Source organism: Marmota flaviventris, chromosome 1 (assembly GCF_047511675.1).
Source record: "Marmota flaviventris isolate mMarFla1 chromosome 1, mMarFla1.hap1, whole genome shotgun sequence".
Classification (NCBI taxonomy): Eukaryota; Metazoa; Chordata; class Mammalia; order Rodentia; family Sciuridae; genus Marmota; species Marmota flaviventris.
In genome coordinates, this window is record NC_092498.1 from 13150998 (window position 1) to 13172080 (window position 21083).

Genomic DNA, 21083 nt, shown 5'->3' on the forward strand with positions numbered 1-21083 from the left:
GGACTGAGAGACTAGGTTTACACACACCCCCACTAGTGCCTTAGTCTGCACAGACAAAATGGGAAACACCCATCTAAACTGGGGGTGGAGGGAACATGCCAGAGACAGAGCGCTTAGTAAGGATATCTAAGGATCCAGGATGGGGGAGCGAACCAAGGCAAGGAGAGAGAGGCAGAGAGAGAGAGACAGGAGGGGAAGAAAAGCAGGGAGATGCCAAATCCTCCTTGACTCTGCAGGGTCTCCATGGGCAAGAGACTGACCTGCATTTGGGGTGGGAAACCTGAGTGATTTACTCAGGAGAATATCATGCTAGGTCCCCTCCAGGGTGAGAGAAACCTGCCCCGTGCCCTCTCTGGACATCTGAACTCCAGTTATGCAAGTGGCACCACTCAGAACCCAGAGGATAATCAGATCAGAAGATCCCAGCCTGACCCTCCCTCATGGCATGGTGCCTGGCACAGGTACAGACATATAAGTCCAGAGCTCTTGAGTTTTCATCTGCAGGAGAGATGCTCCAGGTCGCAGGAGCCATGACCTGTGTCCTTCTCTTTAAACTTTTTCTACTTCTGGTCCTGTCAGACACCTGCCCAGGCAGCCACCTCAGCCCCACATCCCGCCTGCGCTATTCCAGGTTCCTAGATCCTTCCAATGTCATTTTCCTGCTCTGGGACTTTGACTTTGAGGCTGAGGTCATCACTTTTGAGCTCCAGGTCCGGACAGCTGGCTGGGTGGGCTTGGGCATCAGCCACCGCCACACTGTGGTGGGAAGTGACCTGGTTGTTGGAGGAGTCCTGCCTGATGGCAATGTCTATTTCTCGGTAAGTCTAAGGGTGACTCCTGTCCAGGGATGAGTGCCTTCGTTAGGTTGAAGATGGCTTTGTGTCCAGAAAACACCCATATTCTCCAAACATGACCAAACACACTCTCAGAACTCCTGCTGACTGCTGGTCTCTCCCTGCAAGAATGATCTAGCCTAGAGTTTGTAGCCTAGGTCTTCCAGAATGCATGTTTTCAAGGCTGCTAGGAGAACAACCATTAGACTGTGAGAGACTCTTGCACCCCTTCTTTGCTAACAGCCTACTAAATACAGGTCACTGGGAAAAGCTCAAAGCTGTTTGAAACATGGGCTCTGAGAACCCAACCCTTGAAGCTGTGCTCTACCCTAGAAGGAAATACAATAATAAAGCAGACCTGGGCTCTGTGGTGTCGGTGCCCTGTGGGAGATAAATGGACACCTGCTGCCCCAAAGCATGATGATTTGAGCTTCTGGTTCTTACTCCTCAACTTTCCCTGGACCCTAGGATCAGCACCTTGTGGATGAAAACACCCTAGAGGAGGATGGGAGCCAGGATGCCGAGCTGCTGGGGCTAACAGAAGACGCTGTCTACACAACCATGCGCTTTTCCAGGCCCTTCCGCTCCTGTGATCCTCATGATCAAGACATCACGGTAAAACAGGGGAGGGAGAAAAGCACTATCCACACACAACTCTGGCTTCTGGGGAGGTACATTGCCTCCAGTCGCACAATTCCTAGGGCATCTGTCCCTCCCAGACTTCCCAGGGACTACTTCAATTGTGCCATCTCTGGAAATCCACAAGCTCTCCACAGACTGCCCTGCCCTCCGCCAATGACTCTGCACCCACCCCTCCTTGAAGAACCCACTGACCCTGAACCTGAGAATGTTAGAATTCCTGTGTTCAGTTCTACTCTTTCATTTTGAGGCTGTGGACCAGGCACAGCGAGGGAATGTGAGGATGCCCTGATTGTTCAAGGTGACCTGAAAGTTCACCTCCGAGTGGAACTAGATTCAGACTAGTCTCCAGGCCAAACTCCTTTCCCTTCCACTGTGTAAACATGCGAGGCTTGATTAGGGTCTTGGGTGCACATCTGTGTGAAGTGCTTCTTGTGGGGGCAGCCCCTCAATGCTCACGGCACCCCCAGAGTGACACCATCAGGGTGCTGACTGCCTATGGCCTGGATGACACACTGAAGCTGGATCCCGAGCGTACTTTTGTTAAGTCCATCTTCCTACTACAAATGTTCCACCCTGACGATCTGGAGGTCCCCAAGGAGATCATCATCCATGACCTGGAGATCACTGATGTAAGCCCCTCCACCCCACCACCTCCCTTTCCATCTCTCCACTCAACCCAGACCCCTCCTCTGGAACCCCATGTTCAGCACATTCCTTGGGGTGAGGTTACTCCCAAAGACTGCCCACGTAGCCCTCAAGTGAACCCCCTCCCTGGCCCATCCTTCCCCTGGCATCTTTGAGAACCCCGCCCTCACCCTGCTTGCCTTCTGGGTCCCCTTCCCCAGTTCCTCATTCCAGAAGATGATACCACATATGCCTGTACCTTTCTTCCTCTACCCATCGTCAGCAAGAAGCATCACATTTACAAGGTATGTGAACAGACTGGGGAGGCCGCCAAGTGGGGAAGGCACTCACACAGAGTCTCTAGAAGAAGCCATATGAAAGCAGCTGGGAGAATGGAACCAGCTGGGGCTTGGTGGGGGTGGTATTAATATAATTTCCTGAGCCTAGGACTATACCTACCTGCACTATTTTACGCAAGCCTCACAATGCAGTGGAGATTTTTGACAGAGTTTACTAATCAATAGCATTTGCAAAGAGTAAGCCCTAGAATTGTGCTCTGATGGCCCAGAAAGAGGTAAAAATCAGGAAGGGGAAGTGGCTTTGGGCTGTCAGGAAGTCAACAAAGCTAGAGTGAACTCAAACTTGGTCATCTAACTTTGTATATGAAGTGTTTAATCTTATCAAGTACCTGAAAATAGGATCTTATAGTAAGGGCCAAGTTTTGTATGGAAGCCACTTTTTTGTTTTTTAGAAAATTGAGTATGGATACATTCTCAGAGATCATGCACCAACTGAGGTTAGAGTGTGTTAGTCACCTGTCCATTACTGTAACAAATACTTGAGAAAAACAACTTAGAGGAGGAAAGATTTCTTTGGGTTGATCGCTTTGGAGGTCCACAGTCAGCTGATGCCATTGCTTTGGGCCTGAGGTGAGGCAGAGCATTATGACAGAAGGGTGCAACAGAGAGACGTTTCTCTGCTCATGGCAGCCAGAGTAGGGAGCAGGGATAACCAAGGACAAGAAATACGCTTCCAGGGCACAGCCTCAGAGACCTACTTCTTCCAATCACGCCCCATTACCTACAATTTCCACCACCTCCCTTAGTCCATTCACCTATCAGTGGGTTAATCCATCAATGAGGTCAGAGCCCTTATGATCCAATCATTTCCAACTCTGGACATTGCTGCACGGGTGACCAGGCCTGCAACATATGAGCCTTTGGTAGATATTCCAGACCCAAGCCTAACACTAAAGAGAGTCAGAGGCCTTGGAATGTCCCTAGCTGGATGTAGAACCATGTGCTGTGGTTTCAGGAAAGAGGTTTAAAGCCTTGACAGGAGAGTCAGGCAGAGTTGGGAAAAATATCGCTTGGGGAAAAGAAACAGAGAAAGGAAATAGAAGAGGAAGAGAACTGGACAGAAGTGGAGAATGCCATAGTTGTAGCGGGGAAAAGGAGTGGGGAGAATAAGGATTGAAGGCAGGGACACTTGACCCCATTCTGCCCTCCTTTCTCTGTGTAGTTCGAGCCCAAGCTGGTGGAGCACAATGAGACTATGGTGCATCACATCCTGGTGTATGCCTGTGGCAATGCCAGCGTGCTCCCCAAGGGCATCAACGACTGCTACGGGGCCGACCCTGACTTCTCCCTCTGCTCACAGGTCATCGTGGGCTGGGCTGTCGGGGGCACTGTGAGTCCTGCGGTGGGGGTGACGCATGGCTTATGGGGAGCATGCTGTTGAGCAGGGAGCGTTGCTGCCTAATGGAAGATGGGGATAGGGAAGGTTGGGGTGAAGGTTAGAAAACCAGGCAGGAACCTTGGATTGGCACCTAGTTCCAGTCCTTCTTGCTTCCAAATCTCCATCCCTCCAACAGAGTTACCAGTTTCCAGACAATGTGGGCATCTCTCTTGGGACCCCCTTGGACCCTCAGTGGATTCGACTAGAGATTCACTACAGCAATTTCCACAACCTTCCCGGTGAGCCTGCAGAGGACCTGGAGGAGGGCAGTTGGTGAGGTCGGCTGGTTCCTCGAGGTGTTGGGAATGCGTTGCATGCTGACTCTGTGGGTCTCAGCCCACCCAGCTTTCCTACACCTCTTCCTCTACACACCGTGACCCACTGTCCTTCCTTCTGCACCAGGTTTATATGACACATCAGGGATCCGACTATACTACACCTCTCACCTACGCGAATACGACATGGGAGTCCTCCAGCTGGGTGTCTTCACATTCCCCATACACTTCATTCCCCCGGGTGCTGAGTCCTTTATGTCCTACGGGCTGTGTAAGACAGAGAAGTTTGAAGAGGTAAAGCTGGGAGACAAGCCTTTCCCGAGGTCCCCTGTTCCCCATCACAGATCTGGTCTGATCACCAAGCTGAAGAGCCTGAGCCTCAGACTTTTATAAGGATCGTAGGCTGGTGCTCAGGAAAATAAATAGCATGAATCATACAAGGGAGAAAAGGTGTCAGGGTTTGGGGGTTCGGGGAGCAGGGTGTCAATTACAAGAGGAAGGTGTCAATTACCAAGGGAAGAAAGGAGCAAGATCAGGGTTCTCAGCAAACCAGGAGTGCCTCCCTCCTGCTGCAGATGAACGGCACCCCAGTGGCTGACATCCAGGTGTTTGGCTACCTGCTCCACACCCACTTGGCTGGGCAGGCGGTGCAGGCTGTGCAGTACAGGTAAGGGAAGACTTGATTTGACTTGCCCTTCTGTATAAGGGAAAAGATTCTTCAGCATAAGGTTTTGCTTGGTTGAGAATAAGGGGGAGCTCGCACTGTCCCCAGAATAGAGGTGACCACATAAGGCTGTGGAAAGAGGGGCTTCTTATTTATTTTAATGGACAATTTGTGTCTCCAGAAGGTCCCCGCATGCTGCATCTTTATTGGCAGACCCCCTCCGACGTCATCTTTTTATTTCTGTCTTCTCTCCTTCTCTCTGTAGAAATGGAACACAACTCCAAACAATCTGTAAAGATGACTCCTATGACTTCAATCTTCAGGAGACACGAGACTTACCACACCGGGTGGTGATCAAGCCGGTGGGAGCCCACGGCGGGGAGGCCTGGCTGGAGCCTGCGGAAAGCAGGATCAGAGCTCGCTGTTGTCAGCCCAGAAAGTGCCAAGACCGAACCATCCCTCTGTGACTTATCTCAGCTTTCATGTTTCACCCTGAACAGGGAGATGAACTGCTGATAGAGTGTCGCTACCAGACGCTGGACCGTGACTCTGTGATTTTTGTAAGGGTCTTTCTTCACTACGGCCACAATAACCACAGCCCCAAAAGAAAGCTCTGCCCCTGGCTTTGGTAATCCAGTGACTCTGACTGTTCCTCCTCCCCGTGGCATTATCCATTCATGTTCTCAGTGCCCCATGCCTCCAGGATGGGTACAGGGACTCCCTGTTGATGACCCTCTTTAGACCATGGAAAGTTAGAGTGATAGGAACAAGAACTCGGGCTCCTTGTGACCTGTGTTTGAAAATCAGCTCCATCATTTAGCAGCTTTCTAACCTTAGGCAAGTTATCTAACCGCATTGTGCCTCAGTTTCCCAGTTAATAAAGAGTACTACAACCTAGCCCCTCAGACCGTGTGAGAACGCATGGACTCACAGGGAACTTCCAGAATACTGCCTGTCTTGTAGCAGATACCTGTCACAGTTACCATGGTCCCAGGGGACCACACCTAAGTCATGTGTAGGGAATGGCTGGTGGGTCCCGTGCGTTTGAGAAAGAAAATATCTCCAGCCTTACAAATGATCCTAATAGGAGGTAGAAAGGAATACACACAGTAAGAGAAGAACAGGGATAATGCAGTAGGGAAATTCACAGGGAAAAAAATCCCAAGACAGTGAGCTGATCATGTGACACAAGTGAGCGTGTCCTGCTTTGGACCCGCAGAGACAGGGAGAGCTGGAGAAAGACAAGTGTGAGAAAACCTCTGAGAAGGGAATCGTGGGGTGTGCGTAGGAAGCATCGTGCCCGTGTGGAGGGTAGGGAACAGGGCAGGTGACTGGTCGAGTGGGATGAGGGCAAGGAGACGCGGCTGGCAAGAGTCCTTGAAGCAGGGATGACACTGTCCTATCTATATCTCCCAGAGGGCAGCCTCTACCTCTGCCACCGCATAACTACCTGCCAGGTAAAGGAAAGCAATTTAAAAATGCGTTGGAATTATTATATATAATCCAAGAATTTTTTTAATGAAAATGGAGTACTCTTAATAGGTTTGCTAGAAGCTGCAGAAGATGACTGAAGAGGCAGGTGACGGGAGGCAGGAAATGTGATGAACAAATGGTCACATGGCTCTAAGGTCAGGTTGCCATCAGGACAGACGGGTGACTGATACTAGTTGAGAGGCAGTGGCAAAGGAAATGCAGAGCACAGGGCAGATGGTGTGTGATATTTCTTTGAAAATATTATCAACAATTGTCCACCGATTGGAAATGGAAAAGCAGAGAGGAAGAGGCCCCAACATGCTGGCCCTATGCTAAGGGAAAAGAGGATGGGCATCTCTGGAAGGGTGGCCACCGAGAAGGCTCTCGGCCTGCCTCATCCCTCTCTGTCGGCTTTACATCTTTGTCTCTCCATTTCCCTCCTCTTCTCCAGGGAGGTCCCAGCACTCTCAACGAGATGTGTCTTGTGTTTCTCTTCTACTACCCACGAAATAACATCTCCAGCTGCCAGGGCTACCCTGACATCATCTACGTGGCCCGTGAGCTGGGGGAGGAGGTATCAGAGTGAGTCACCTGGGAAATAAAACCCACGCATGTGCGGGGAGGGATCTGGGGAGGGCTGGGGAAGGAGGAAGAGGAGACCCACCCACTCCCTCCCAGGCTGGTGCGCCAGGAGTCCTGGGTGGACGGCCTGTCCATCCCTCCCCTCCTCACCCCTGCTCCTGCCAGTGTCTGACACTTAGAGCTCTGATACACAGAGGAATTGTGTGGGAAGTTTTCCATATCAGCGAGGTCATTCAGTGGAACAGATGAGAACCGACTGCTACAAGCCGGATCACTTATATATACATTCTGGGTGCCTTTCTCATGAGCACTGTTTGGCTCAAAGACTGTATTTCTTTTCAAATGATTTGGTGGTAAGGATCCTCTCTGGGACTCTCATGCATCCCTGAAACTTCTATGATGCACATCTGCACAGACTCTTCATTTCACCTAAGGCTCTGGCAACGGCAGCCTGCAGTCCCCTCTCTCGATCCTCCTGGACTCCTATGTGAAAAAGCCATGTCCTTAAAGATAATCTTCTTTTCTCAGTTTCTGAAACTCTCCACTCTGATGATCTTCCTCCTTCTGTCAACTCATTATTATTGTTTCATTAACTTCTAAGACATTCTGACAGTTTACGCTGTCATGAACTCAGGCTGCTAACAAGCATGCTTTATACACGTTGTGGGAAAGCACTAAGTCGACCCTAAATGGCTCTCTCTCCCCCTGCCCTGCTCCTGCTGCCCATGGCAGTCCCATGGAGGGTACCATGGTCATGAGCAGCATTGAATGGACTTCAGAGAGCATCAAGAAGGCTGAGAGAGCCTGCAAGGAGTCCCAGCAGATTGTGGTAATCAAGACTATCGATGTGAGTGTCCCAGGAGTACCCACCCTCTAGGGCTGGGTGAGGGGTATGGGAGGGCGTTGGGCCAAGGCAGGAAAAAGAAGGACAAAGGACACCAATGCAGTGGTGGGCACGTGGGTTGGGGAAGGAGGGTTGGAAGTGGGATGCTGCTGCCGGGGGTGTGTATGTGGTGGGAGCCTCCTAGTTAAACTGTGACTTCTGTAAGGCAGGGATGGCCCAGTAAGGTTTCAAGGACATGAAGTTGGTAGGGAGGCTTCTGGAGTTACCATTTTTCTTCCCTGACCTGCAGGAGCTGGTAGAAAACACAACAGGCTGGATTCCTGACATCATCCCCACTCCTCGGGGGCCCTGCTTGGAATCCTCCGGAGGCAAAGTGGAGCCCCAGGACCAGACCCCTGCGGGCTTCAGGGCTGCACCAGTGGCCCTCTCAGGATCCTCCACTGCTGCCCTGGACCACCTGCCGCTGGCTGCCCTCTTGTTCGTGCAGGGCACCCTCTCGTGGCTCCTTGCCATGCTACAGCCTGAAGTCTGATTCCTTCTCCTCAGGCCACACGCCCAGAGCCCTCTCTGCTCAGTCCTCCCCTTATCAGCAAACACAGAACTCCCTGCTCTGGCCCCAACGAGTTCCCCATCTGTGCCTTACCATAGCCCAAGCCATGACTCTGCAGGCCCATGTCCCTGAACCCTTCTCCATGACATGCGGTGGGACCACATGTTCCCCAAGGCCTGCTTCCTAGGCTGGCTGTGAAGTGGTGGAGCTGCTCTCTGAGGACTCTGGTGTCCCAGCCCTGCCAGGAGGATGCCGGGAGCCGGAGGGTCTGAAATCAGGGGCAGAGTCCTGCCATGCCCCGGCGCACCCTCCGCCCTGATGGTGGTTCCTATTTCTCTTTTCTAGTGATATTTGCCTCTAGCCCTCCCTGTGAGGCAGTGGAGAGCCAGAGCAATTTGTGATAAAGGGAGAGACCCAGTGTGTGAGGGACAGAGCTCAAGACATCCCATTAAATAGAACTGGACTTGCTTCCTGTCGCCATCTCTTTCCTTTGAGCCCTTGGTTTGGGAGCTGAGCATTCTATTGAATTCTTCAGTGTGAGACACCCAGAGGTGTATGAGTTCCTGGCTGCTCCAAAGGCAGCATTCAAAAGCACAGCCTTTGCCTCCATCCCTGGGTCTCTTTTGTTGGATGATCTTTGTTTATCTCACCAAGTGTCACATTGTCACACTCAGAGCCCCAGGTGTCAGGAGCCTAACTGGGCAAGCAAGCTGAATTGAGCTCAGAGAACAGGTGCAGAGAGGGCATCCTTAGCCTTGGAGTCCAGGGCTTGTCCAAAAATTTCACAGGGACAGAGCAGCAACTAGATGTAAATGCTTTGTGGAGCTAAGCTGCAGCTCGCACCCTGGTTCTTAGGAAAGGGCACTGGAGGTGGCTTCCCGGAGATCTTCTAGGGCTATGTCTATATGCCTGGCTTGAAAAGCTTAGCACCTTGAGGATTTAATGTCACCATGATGGTCTATGAAGTGCCCTGCTCATTGTTCTCTAGAAGGCACACCTTCCCTGGATTTTTCAAGATGTTTAGAAAGATCGTCAGTCCCTGGAGACCAAGGACATAGTCCTAGCAAACTCTGTGTCATTGTCTAAGGGCCAAGGATGGGTCTAACAGAATAGCCCTGCTTCCTTACAGAGCAACAAATCCCCTCCTTTGGGATTTGTGAGATGCACCTGAGACATGGAGGACAAAGATTCATTACTCTTATATTCTTCCTAGAAAACTGGATGTTTCACTCTGAGATTCTTCAAAATCCTCAGTGTTCATATTTAGTTCCTGCAATCTCTGTTTCTTATCTTAATTATTGGAACCACTTCTGAGCCTCATGACATGGGAATAGAGCGGCTTTCCCTCCTAACATTGAAGATGCTTTCCAAAGCTCATGATTATGGACAAAACAGGCACACCTTAATCGACCGTTGGTCTTCTCTATTGGAAGCATGCAAGGGAATGAAGGTTTTCTTTTTGAGTAATAATCCTAAGGCATCTTCCACATAGTCCAGTATCTTCTACAACCCAAGGAGAACACAGAGATAAAAATGGGATCTAGAAAGATACTTAGAGCATCCAGAACAGATCACTTCTCCCCCTTTGCTTTGTCTGATTCTTGAGCAAGGCTGACATGTCTGTTCTAACACGTTACTCCACAAGTCTTCCCAAGCAAATACTTCCAGCCTCAGTCTTTAAGGTATACGGTACTTTATGGCTGGGTTTCAAATGCTAGTCCTCAGGCTATGCCACAACCTTACTCTCAGGTTTCTTCTATAGAGTTCAAGTGACCCCAGGTGCTGCAGCCAGAACCCCCAGGGCCCTCTCTGCCCAGGTCCTGGCCCAGCAATCCCCAGACACTGTTTCTCCTTTCCTTCAACTTCATGTTCCTCCTTGGCTTGCTTTTGTTCATTTCATTTCCCTCCCTCTTCTGATCTCAGCATTTGCTCATCATGCACGTATCTACCAAGCATTATCTGTGCACTTCCAGAAGCAGGTGCTACTGAAATGAACAGGAAATAGGACAAGCACCCTTCTGCCCTTGTGGGGCTACAGTTAAGTGTCCACAAGCCCTTTAGTAGCTATTTTCCCCTTAGACTTGCACTGTCCATCTTGAAGGCTGACTGCCTCAAGAAAGAAATTATATGCATCCAGCCAATAATTTGTTAAAGGGTCACATTCATATCACACGTATGTGGACAGAAAGCGAAGGTGAACGCTGCTGAGAAAATGTTTCAAAATACTCCCACAGAGGTTGAGTGCCTAAACCAGATGGCTTCAAGATCCTTTCAGCCACAGTTCTGTGACTGCAGTCTCCTGATCACCTAGTAGCACACTACACCAGAAAGATGCCAAGTTGAAATGGAAACAGGTGACCCCAACTTTCTCCAAGAATGTGCTGTCACTTGGCCTGCATGTCATCCTTCATACTGCAGGGGTCTCCAAGCTCACTTTGCCCCTGACTTAATTTTCTCCTCTACTAAAACTCCATATTAAATGTGGAGGATAAATAAAAGATTCATTCCCTCTTACAACTTTTATCTATGGTTCCCTGAGGTCAAAAGGAATCACAGGTTAATGTTTACAGTGACTCTGTCTTATGTGGAATAAGGATATTTGATACAAATTCAAATTTATAGAACAATTGCAAGAATTCTTCTGTGTCCTTCATCTAGATCTTTACCCAGATCTATCCATGATATGCGTTCGTCCCATTTTTCTGTCTCTTCTTGTCTCTTCTGTAGGGGGCCACCCTAAGCTACTTGAAAAGCCTCTAGTTGGCCTTGGAACCAAGGAGATTTGGGGTCTGGCATTGCAGGTCATTTTGTGACTTCTCCCACTTAATGGATTACACAAAGCTGTGACCTCAGTCTTTGCTTGGCTAGAGAGGCTGCTCTGTAGCTCCAGACTTGGACGTTACCCACTGGGCTTGGACAGCCTTCCTCCTACCTTACTTGGCAAAAGAACATTCCATGAAAATCCTCTGAAGCCCTCTTGTATAAATAAAGCAAACACGTGGCTTTTCTCAATCTCCTTCCAGTGTGGAAGCAGGACCCCTAAGGTCGCAGAGCTGTCCCACCCTGCTTTTTAGAAACTACTTTCTGTGTCCTGTGATTTTTCATTGCATGGGAATAAAGTTGTGTGCATCCATAATACAATTCACCAATGACCAATATATTATTCATTTTCTAATTAATCATATATTTAAGTAATTTTATAAAAGACCAGATTTTTCTCAAGTGAATTTAGAAACATCTGAACAAGATCATAGAAATTACTATTATCATAAATTATAAAATGCCAAGAAGAAAAATATAAGCTCCAGTCTAGTTTGAAATTAGAGTATCTTATATTACTCTTTTTTAGTTTTATTGATTTTATTTTTTTAAATACACAACAGCGGAATGCATTATACTTCTTATTACACATATAGAGTAGAGTTTTTCATATTTTTGTATATAGAGTATGTTCACGCCAATTCATGCCTTTATAATGTACTTTTTTTGCAATACAATTTTTATTACTCATATATACCACAATTTACCTCTATTTGTATATAAAGTATGTTATAGTTATCATATGGTAAAACTTCTAGACTTGGGTGAAAGCAGCTCTTCAGAAGAAACTTGAACATCTTATGTTTAAATGAGCCAGCCAGCTCTTGTTCAAATGTGTCCGCCAAAAGTTTGTGTGTTAGGAACTTAATCCCTGCATTCATGTGTCAGTAGAACTTGGAGGTGAGGCCCTCCACTTACAGCCCCCTTCTCTCACTCACTAACTACATCAGCCTCCGGGGTAACTCGCCATGTTCTACATAATGCCCCACCCAGCCCCAGCCTAGCCCCACTCACACCATTCTCTCTTAAACTTATCCACAAAGAACTTTTAAAAATGTTTTTATTAGTGCATTGTAGTTATACATAATAGTTGGGTGCATTTTGACATAATCAGACATGCATGCAATTCTCAGAGACCTTTTGAAAACAACAAACTCCCAGTTGGGCTCAGGCAGCACCTACCAGCTCCTTACAATAAGAGAGGGAGGTGGGTTATACACTGGCTTCGCCCTTTTCAAACTGCTTTCATGTTTCTTTCAAACCCCAGCTCCTTTGTAAAACTTGTGACAAGAACTTTATTGCCCTTTGTGGCTACTGGTTCTGCCATCTGCCGGCTTCTCCACTCACCTCCCACCCACGCAGACAACTATAGCCATCTCTGTCTGCATCACCTTTTTCTTCTGGCAAGGTCAGCCCTCCATGTGAGCAAGCCGCCCCACCCCACCCCACCTGCCTGCTGCCCCTGCTCCTGTGCACTCACTCTATTTAAGCCCTGTCCCTCCTCTCCATGGCTGGATTCCATAACCAGAATCAGAACTGCTTCCTTACAAACACCCCTGCCTTTTTTCATCCTCTTTCCATCCTATATGCACAACAGCATCTCCTTTAGGATCTGGCTTTCTGTCTGCTTGCTTTCCCCAGCCCGTCTGTGTAGTGCCACTGGAGAAGCAGCAGCCCTCCCGTGTGCTCATGTCAAATTCACTTACAACACAGATGTAGTCCTAATGTGAGTCCCTGTCCTTTTGTGGTCCTGCTCCCCTCTCTGGCATGACTGTTTCACCTTTCTCAAGCTTCCAACAAGCGCTCCCTATCCTCTGATTTCCAGCCGATGGCCTCATCAAACACTTCAGAGAAACAACAGATCATCAAACAAGGAGAAATACCTCACCCTGCCCACACCAATTTCACTACCCTCCCTGCTCTGCACTCATCTATTTTTCTTGCTCTCCTGTGGGAATGCAAAACAATTTTTTTTCTGCTTCGAAGGCAAACCTGTTCAATAGGACCTGGACACCATCTCCTCTGTTTCTCAGTGATTTTGCTCCTATAAAAATACTCCATGGACCATTTCCACTTGTTGGAACACTTGGCTTCTCACCTCTTGGTATACTCCCCCCCCAACACACACCTAGTTTTCTTTGTATCTGCTATTCCCTTTCATCATCCGTCTCCTTTGCTGGCCTCTCTTCCTCTTCTAGATCTCTAAATGTTGGCATAGCCCAGGGCTCTAATTTCAATCTCGTGTGTGTGTGTGTGTGCAAGCCCCCATGTGTGCTTTGATGTACATGTGCCTTAAGTGTGTCCCCTAAAGGTCATGTGTTGCAAGCTTAGTTCCCAGGGTGGTGATATGAAAAGTAATGGTACCTTTAATCCATGGCACCATAATAAGAGGTATTTAAGTCATTGGGGGATTCTTCCCTGAAAAAGATTAATTCTGTTCTCAGGGAGCTCATTCCCATAAGAATGGGTTGTTAAGAGCAAGACTGGCACCTCCCAGGTTTCCAGCTTCCTCTCTTGCCATGAGATCTCCTGTTGATGCTATTGACCATGATGTGATATGGATAAGGGAGCTTCACCAGAGCCAAACAGCTGGGGCTGCCTGATCTTGAATTCTTGGTCTCCAAATCTGTGAGCTAAAATAAGCTTCAAATACTTTGTTACATTGACAGGAAATGGATTGATACCATATATGAAAATTTATGTACATTTATCCCTCAAGTTAATATAATTGAGTCCCATCGCTCAAATACTAGCTGTATACTAATGATCCCAAATTTATCTCCAGCCAGGATTCCCCAGCTTCGGAGGTATAGCTCAGCAGTAAAGCACTTGCCTAGCATGTGCTCAATCCTCAGCCCCAACCCCCACATAAAGATAAATAAAATAAAGGTATCTTGTCCATCTACAACTAAAAAAAAATGTTAAAAATGAATTCCCCAACTTTGAACTCTGTTCATACATCTTACGATCTACTTAATACCTACACTTAGATATCTGAAAGTCATATTACATTTAGCATGGCCAAAAGTGATCTCTCAGATCCTCATCCTAACCCTCCAATTTCAGGTCACCCACTTTGTGCCCTGATAAGAACTGCAGAGAATCTGGTATCGTACCCTAACAGGTGGTTTGTCATGGTTTCATAGTGTCGGTGTGATGCTCCCGAGTCAGACAAAGGACTTTCTGACACCACAGGCAGCTTGAGCTTCCTGCTTCTATCAGTCCCATTTGCCTCTGAGTCACATGAGCTCATGCGAATGTGGGCCAAGATGGATATAGCTCACAGAATGGTTTTGTGTCACATTTGAGGTACCCTGAATTTAGGAAATCCCAACCTTTTAAAAGGACTTCTAGTAAATATGCCCTATTTTGGCCTTAGAGGGAGCCTTAATGATTTATTCCAAAACATGTTTTACTATTTATATCATATGTTGGGAAAACATAAATAAGTAGAAAAAAAAATATGTTCAGGTTAGTGAGAAGCAAGAGTGTCCTGTACACACCTTAGTGCTGACCACAGTCAACTTTGGAAAAGCATCGTCAGGCAACCTTCTCTGCCAGGGCAGGAGGCAGGCCAAAGGTCACTGAGCATTGGGACTCACATTAGTGAGTGGATTGCCTCAGGTTATAATGCTCTTAGGAGAATACAGTGAAACACTGGTACGTTCAGTGTCATTGCACAAACCAAAGAACATTTTACTGGAAGAAATATGCTTGCCATAGGAAATGATCCTAATAAATACAGACATATTCAATAGTCAGTATGAGCCCTGTTAGTCATTTCAAAGCCCTTCTTTTCTGTTGTTCATGGATGCATTTCTCAACTAGAGCTCTGTGTTAGCTTTTTTTCCGTGTGACACCTTTGGACCTGAAGATTATTTTGCACCATGATTTCAGCTCACAGTCAGCAGGATCCATTGCTTTGGACCTAAGGTGACACATGGGGGAAGAAAATTGGCTGCCTCATGGCAGCAGAGAGGCAGACACAGAAAGAGAGAGGAAGGAGCTGGGCACAATAAATACCCTTCTAGTAGCTGGCTCTGGAAGACTCAGAAGTAGCCAGATCCTGCTTGGTAGGGTGACACAGGTCTGTGATCCCAGCTACTCAGGAGGCTGAGGCAGGAGGATCATAAGTTTGAGGATAGTCTGAGGAACTTAGCAAGAGTGGTCTCAAAATAAAAGTTAAACACCAAGGGAAGGGGGTGTGGCTCAGTGTTGGAGACATTGTCCAGCATGTGCAAGGCCCTGAGTTCAATCCTCAGAAATGAGGGAAGAAAATAGCAAGCTGATATTTGCTTTGACTCCTTCCCTCTGTAGTTGCATGCAGATGGTCCATCCCCTGCTCCAGACTTTGGGCAGCATCTTTACCTTTTAGTGACCCCCGCCCCATGGATGCTGAGTTGGAGTCCTTTTCCTTAACAGTATCTCATCAGACCCCATCATTTAGTGATGGGACAGGGGATCATGGTCTGTACTTCCACACTCCAGACTCTCAGTTCTCCTCTATAGATGGGAATTACAGGAAAAGACAAAGTAGTCTCAGTGATTAATACTGTAGCAAAGCATCTGTATCCTTGGTGTGACAAGCTCCCAGTGTTATTTTCTTCCCTTGGGCATATTTTGTGAGTTTTTCAAAACTCCCTTTTGCAGCAACTAGTACAGGGTGGGATGCAAGAGACCTGACCTGTTTTGATCTCTACCACTCCCAATCTTAGTTTCTACTTTGGCTGGTCTATCCCATAGACTCTTTTTTTTTTTTTTTTTAAGAGAGAGAGAGAGAGAGAGAGAGAATTTTAATATTTATTTATTTTTTTAGTTTTCGGTGGACAAAACATCTTTGTTTGTATGTAGTGCTGAGGATCGAACCCGGGCCGCACGCATGCCAGGCGAGCGCGCTACCGCTTGAGCCACATCCCCAGCCCCCCATAGACTCTTATCACTGGGATTCCCTGGCTTATAGGGCATGCTTCTTTGTGACAGCTACGGCCCAGCCACATTCCACCAAACCACCTAAGGAGCCCATTTCCTTGCTACATTGAACACTGTGAGAGTCTAGGCTGCAGGAAAGCTGCCCTGGCTCTACATCCACCATCAGAGAGACTTCAATCCTTGCCACCTCCAGAATTCTCATACAATGTGTAGGACCCACCTCAATTTCCCCTATTCCTCAAATATTTCTTAGTCCCTCTAGCCTCTAGTGAAAATCTTGTTAATGCAAACTTTTCTATCATCTATATTTTCATTGGAAAACTAATCATGCACATTACAATGGCTTGAACACCCTGGGAGATGCAGAGATTCTGGTGACCTTTGCCCATATTCCATACTCCACTATGTTACTTAAGGAGGCTAGGACTTTCTGCAGTTCAGTAAGTGCCCAGATGTAAGTCAGAAGCCAGTTTCAGCTTTCCACAGACTCTCAATCTCTGTAAGCGCTTATTCTATGCCTTCCATGCAGTGTACACTCCATGAACCCAAATATGCTGGGGTCTCCATCTGTAAAGGTACAAGTGAGGGTTCATGACCAAGCCCATAGAGGGAATATGAAATCAAAGCATGCTTTTAGCCCTGTGGACTCTGCTTGAATAAACACCCTTCCAATCCTCACTCAAACGTCATTTATCAAAAGATAAGATTTGGCTGTGGACATTAAACTTGAACCTTTTCTCCCACTACAATTCTCTGCTATAGAAAGAGTAGCCTATTTTTTAAATCAGCTAATCATACTATACGAAGTTGCTTTCTTTGTCTAATTTACTCCCCACCTGAAATCCTTTCCCACAATCTTTTTTTTTACATTTTTATTTATTTTTTACATGAGCTCTTATTATTATTATTATTATTATTATTATCTTTTGCATTATAATTCTTAATACACCTTTATACCACAATTTATCATATCTCTGTATATAAGATATGTTGACACCAAATTCACATCTTCATACATGTATTTTGTACAATGATGAGGGTCTCCTTCCACCATCCATGCAATTCCCCTTCTCCCTCCCTTTCCCTCCCACCCCTCTTCACTATCTAGAGGTAGTCTTCTTCCCATGCTCTTCCTCCCTACCCGCTTTTGTGTCACACCCCTTATATCAGAAAAGACATTTGGCATTTGTTTTTTTGGGATTGGCTAATCCCACAATCTTTTCTGTACCATTGAACACATCCCAAATTCCCCATTCCTTAAATTGTTTCTCAGTCCCTCTAGCCTCTAGTGAATACCTTGTTAATCCAAAACATCCATCATCTATATTTTTCATGGGAAAATTAATCATGCACTATGAATACAATAACTCTTACATGGTTGATAAGAATAGTGTTTGCATAGTGACACTCAAAATAAAGTTTAAGTAAATAATATAATGTAATATATTACATTATATTACATTATAGTATCAATTGTAATACTAACAATAACTGTGCACAGGGATAATTGTGTGGGTGGAAACATCTAAATATCAGAAGTGTAGAAAAATAAATGTATTTATATTTAGAACATGATTTGTAATACATACTGCAGAATTAACATCACATACGTGAGTGGCCCAGTGAGGTAAAGACTAATAAATAAAGTTTTCAAGTCATTGTAGGTCATAGAAGTTTCCTTGGATCTTATAAATTAGGGTCCATGCATAAGTTTTACCGTGTTGCCACTGTGTGATAGTTTGGAACTGGGATGTCCCCAAAAGCTCAAGTTAAAGGCTTGTTCCCACTGTTGGTGCTACTGGGAGGTGTTGGAAACTTGAGGGGGTGGTCACAGAGGACTTGCTCTTGAAGGTTATTTTTCCCTTGCCTCTGGCCCTGTTTCCTGGCCACCATGAAGTAGCAGCTTTTCTCTGATATTCCATCCCTGCCCTGATGTCTCTCTCATCAAAAGCCCAGAACCTACTGAGCCAAGTGACCATGGACTGAATGGAACCTCTGACACCATGAGCCAAAATGAATCTTTCCTTGTCTAATTTAGTTTCCTCAGGTGTCTTGTCACAGTGATAGAAAGCTATCTCACACACAGTGGTAAGTAAGCATTGTCCCCATGTTTTCCAAACCTGGCTTTGGGACCACTCCCCTTGCACTGACTGTTGAGCTTCAATTCTCAAATGTATTCGGACATTTGGCCAAGTCCAAGATTTTGTTTGAATTGTTTTATTTTTCAGAGTACTTCCTCCATTCTTGTAATTATGGTCCATTTACATGTACAAAGGGGTTGGGTTTCAGCAACTTCAGTGCTGTTTATTAGAGCAAACTCATCTGGTTTTCCAAATCTCAAGTACTTATAGGGAAGCCTTTGGCCAAGATTCAGCTGGAAGCAGCATCTTCTGCGGCCTTAGGACACCGAGCACTTATTTTGTCTGAGTTTGGTACCAACAAGACAAGTACACTGGGGTCTCCTTCTGTAAAGGTACAAGGGAGGGAGTTCATGACCAATCCCATAGAGTTATAAGTTTTGTTTGGAGTTGGAAGGTCAAGTTAAGGGCCATGTATACTCCAGCATATGGTCTCTTGGCCTTGTAGCTTGTGTGCCAAAACCACAAGGCAAATGTAGCTAACTGATGATCCTGTGGCCCTCATGTAGAGCACCACAAAAATGTCCTGACCACAGCACAGCTGTGATGGCCATTCAGAAAGCTGGGAAGAAGTGTTTGTAGAAGGTGGTGGATAATCATGAGGAATAAGTCACAGATGCTGGAGTTCCTCCATGCGGTTCAGTAGTGAACCTGGCCAGGACCTGAGAGTGTGAATGTGGTCACCCTTAGGGTGATTCTCAAACTCTGTTCTCAGGCCTTCTTTACATCCAATTCAGTAAAGACACCATGTTTCCTTTGTGTGTGATATATCTGTTAATAACAACTGCATTCAAATTCAAAATTCAGTCACTTGTAAAATATTTTTGTCATTATTTATTTTTTCATTCATTAAAAATAACAATATATTCCCACATGTTAACATAAATAACATATTTTGTGAAAAATAACATATTTTTCAAAGCACAAAAAAGCAGTAAAAGGAATAGCACTGTTTTACATTTTGCAAATCCGAATAATACGAGTATCTTACATTACAGAAGAAAACTATATTCTAGCATCTGTCTCTATATTTATCTATTGTGATACAACACAGAATAGAATCTCTGGGGAAAATCTACCATATACTAATGAGAGAATAAGAGTAAGAATAAGAAATAGGCAAATAACAGCTTATTCGAGTGAAGATAGTTTTGATCCCAGAGAATATTGTGGGGCACTGCACAGATTCTGTAACTGCACTTGGAGAAAGTTTTTCTAGAGTTAAACCATCAACAGCACAAAAGTGGCTGGATTTGGCCATGACCCTGAGTCTACTGAGGGGCCTCTGGGTGATCTGAGGAAGTAATAGGTTGGAGATAAGTGATGAATTTGTATATAAAAGACCAAGAACATGATAAGGCAAAAGCCTTATCACACTGAAGAGAGTGTCAAATAACAGTTAAAACAGTCAAATAACAAAGGGAAAGCAGGCAGATAAAGGAAAAATAAACAAGATTATGAACTCTGATTCCAGGGTCGACCGCTTCCCATGGGCTGTGTCTTTTCTCTGGGTGATTTCTGGAGAGTCAGAGCTAGTCACTGGTGGTACCAGTAAGATGAATGTGAAGGGTTCTGGAAGGACTTTAGTGTCCCCACACTAAAGTAGTGCATGTTGGGCATCCCTAATATGTAAGTCTGAAATTGAAACATTTTGAGCACCAACATGATGCAACTAGTGAGAAATTTCATACATAAAACTTTGTTCAGGAAAAAAGTAATTAAACATATTATATAAAATTAACTTTGGGCTATATGTACAAGGTATATATGAAAAATAAAGCATGTTTAGATTCGGATCACATCCCCAAGGTAAGCTCATTCTGTATATACAAATGTTTCAAACTCTGAAAAATACATGAAATTCAAAACACTTCTGGTCCCAAGTATTTCAGATAAGGGATATTCAACCTATAGTTATCAAATCTGTAGTATCAATAATGCCCATGGAAATAATGACTGCAAAACTGGGGGACTGCTTTTTTATTATGTAGAGTCATTTTTATTTTCTGTGATAGCAAAAGGTTTAATATTCATAATTTAATGACTTCAGTGCCTGCAGTCAAGGCATATACAATATCTACAATGATGGCATTTTCCATATATACAGCAACAACGAGAATTTTATGAAAAGCAATATGACTTTTAGCATGTGTGATAGCAAATTTCTATATTGGTAGCCCTGGTACTTGGAAAAGTCCTCAGGAAAATAAAGTGCTATTTTTGCATCATTAATCAAATAATTTGCAATATTAATAACTGTTGTTGGAAAGGTCAATTGAGTGTCATGTGTATCACTAGTGCACTTAGTGATACTGTTGTATCATGTCCTGTTACCCAAGAAACAATTTGAGCTATTTCAATAACTACGTCTACAAGAACTCGAGTCTTGGGTACTAGTATTCATAGCACCTAATGTCTATGAATATATTATCTGAAAACACCAAGATTGTGTGTGAAGTCTGTAGCAAGGATATAAATATTTAAAGTTTAATTAATAGGGCTATGGAAATAATAACTATGATTAAAAGAATCATGGTACACAATTTGGCTTCTTTGGTGAAAACTTTGTAATGGATGCATTCTTAAACCTGCCTGCAATGTTGACAGTGTTGGAATACCCATATCTGCTCTGGTTAGAGTAAAAATAATGGTGAAAACAGAAAGCATAAGATTGGGTATCCACTGATTGTCTACATATGCAATAGTTGTTTCAAAGGGTTATCTGTAGTAATGACCCGGCTTCAACAGCAGTCATGGAACTAGAGCAGCATTCATGGCACTTGTGACTTCTGTAGATGCAATAACAGAAGCATCCTATGTTATTCTATGAGGAGTGGAAGTATCTAAAGTATATATTGAAATATACAGGATACCTGTGGCACTTTGGATGTAAGAATTTGAAAGGACTGTATAAATAGTAATTGAATTTGTGGTTTTTGTGTTGAAAATATGTGTAGCCCTGGTAGAACTAC

At 45.4% G+C, this 21083-nt stretch overlaps 1 protein-coding gene across 1 annotated transcript; it reads left to right on the forward strand.

The window, feature by feature from the left end:
• The first annotated feature begins 530 nt into the window (after window positions 1–530).
• Window positions 531–8656, forward strand: LOC114080702 (putative DBH-like monooxygenase protein 2). Its single transcript, XM_027922287.2, has 13 exons — window positions 531–818; window positions 1302–1448; window positions 1943–2104; window positions 2321–2404; window positions 3621–3788; window positions 3973–4075; window positions 4239–4405; window positions 4687–4778; window positions 5041–5137; window positions 5276–5335; window positions 6700–6830; window positions 7563–7677; window positions 7964–8656. Exons 1-13 carry the CDS (start codon window positions 531–533, stop codon window positions 8204–8206), a joined length of 1857 nt encoding a protein of 618 aa, XP_027778088.1. The 3' UTR covers window positions 8207–8656.
• Window positions 8657–21083: the final 12427 nt, after the last annotated feature.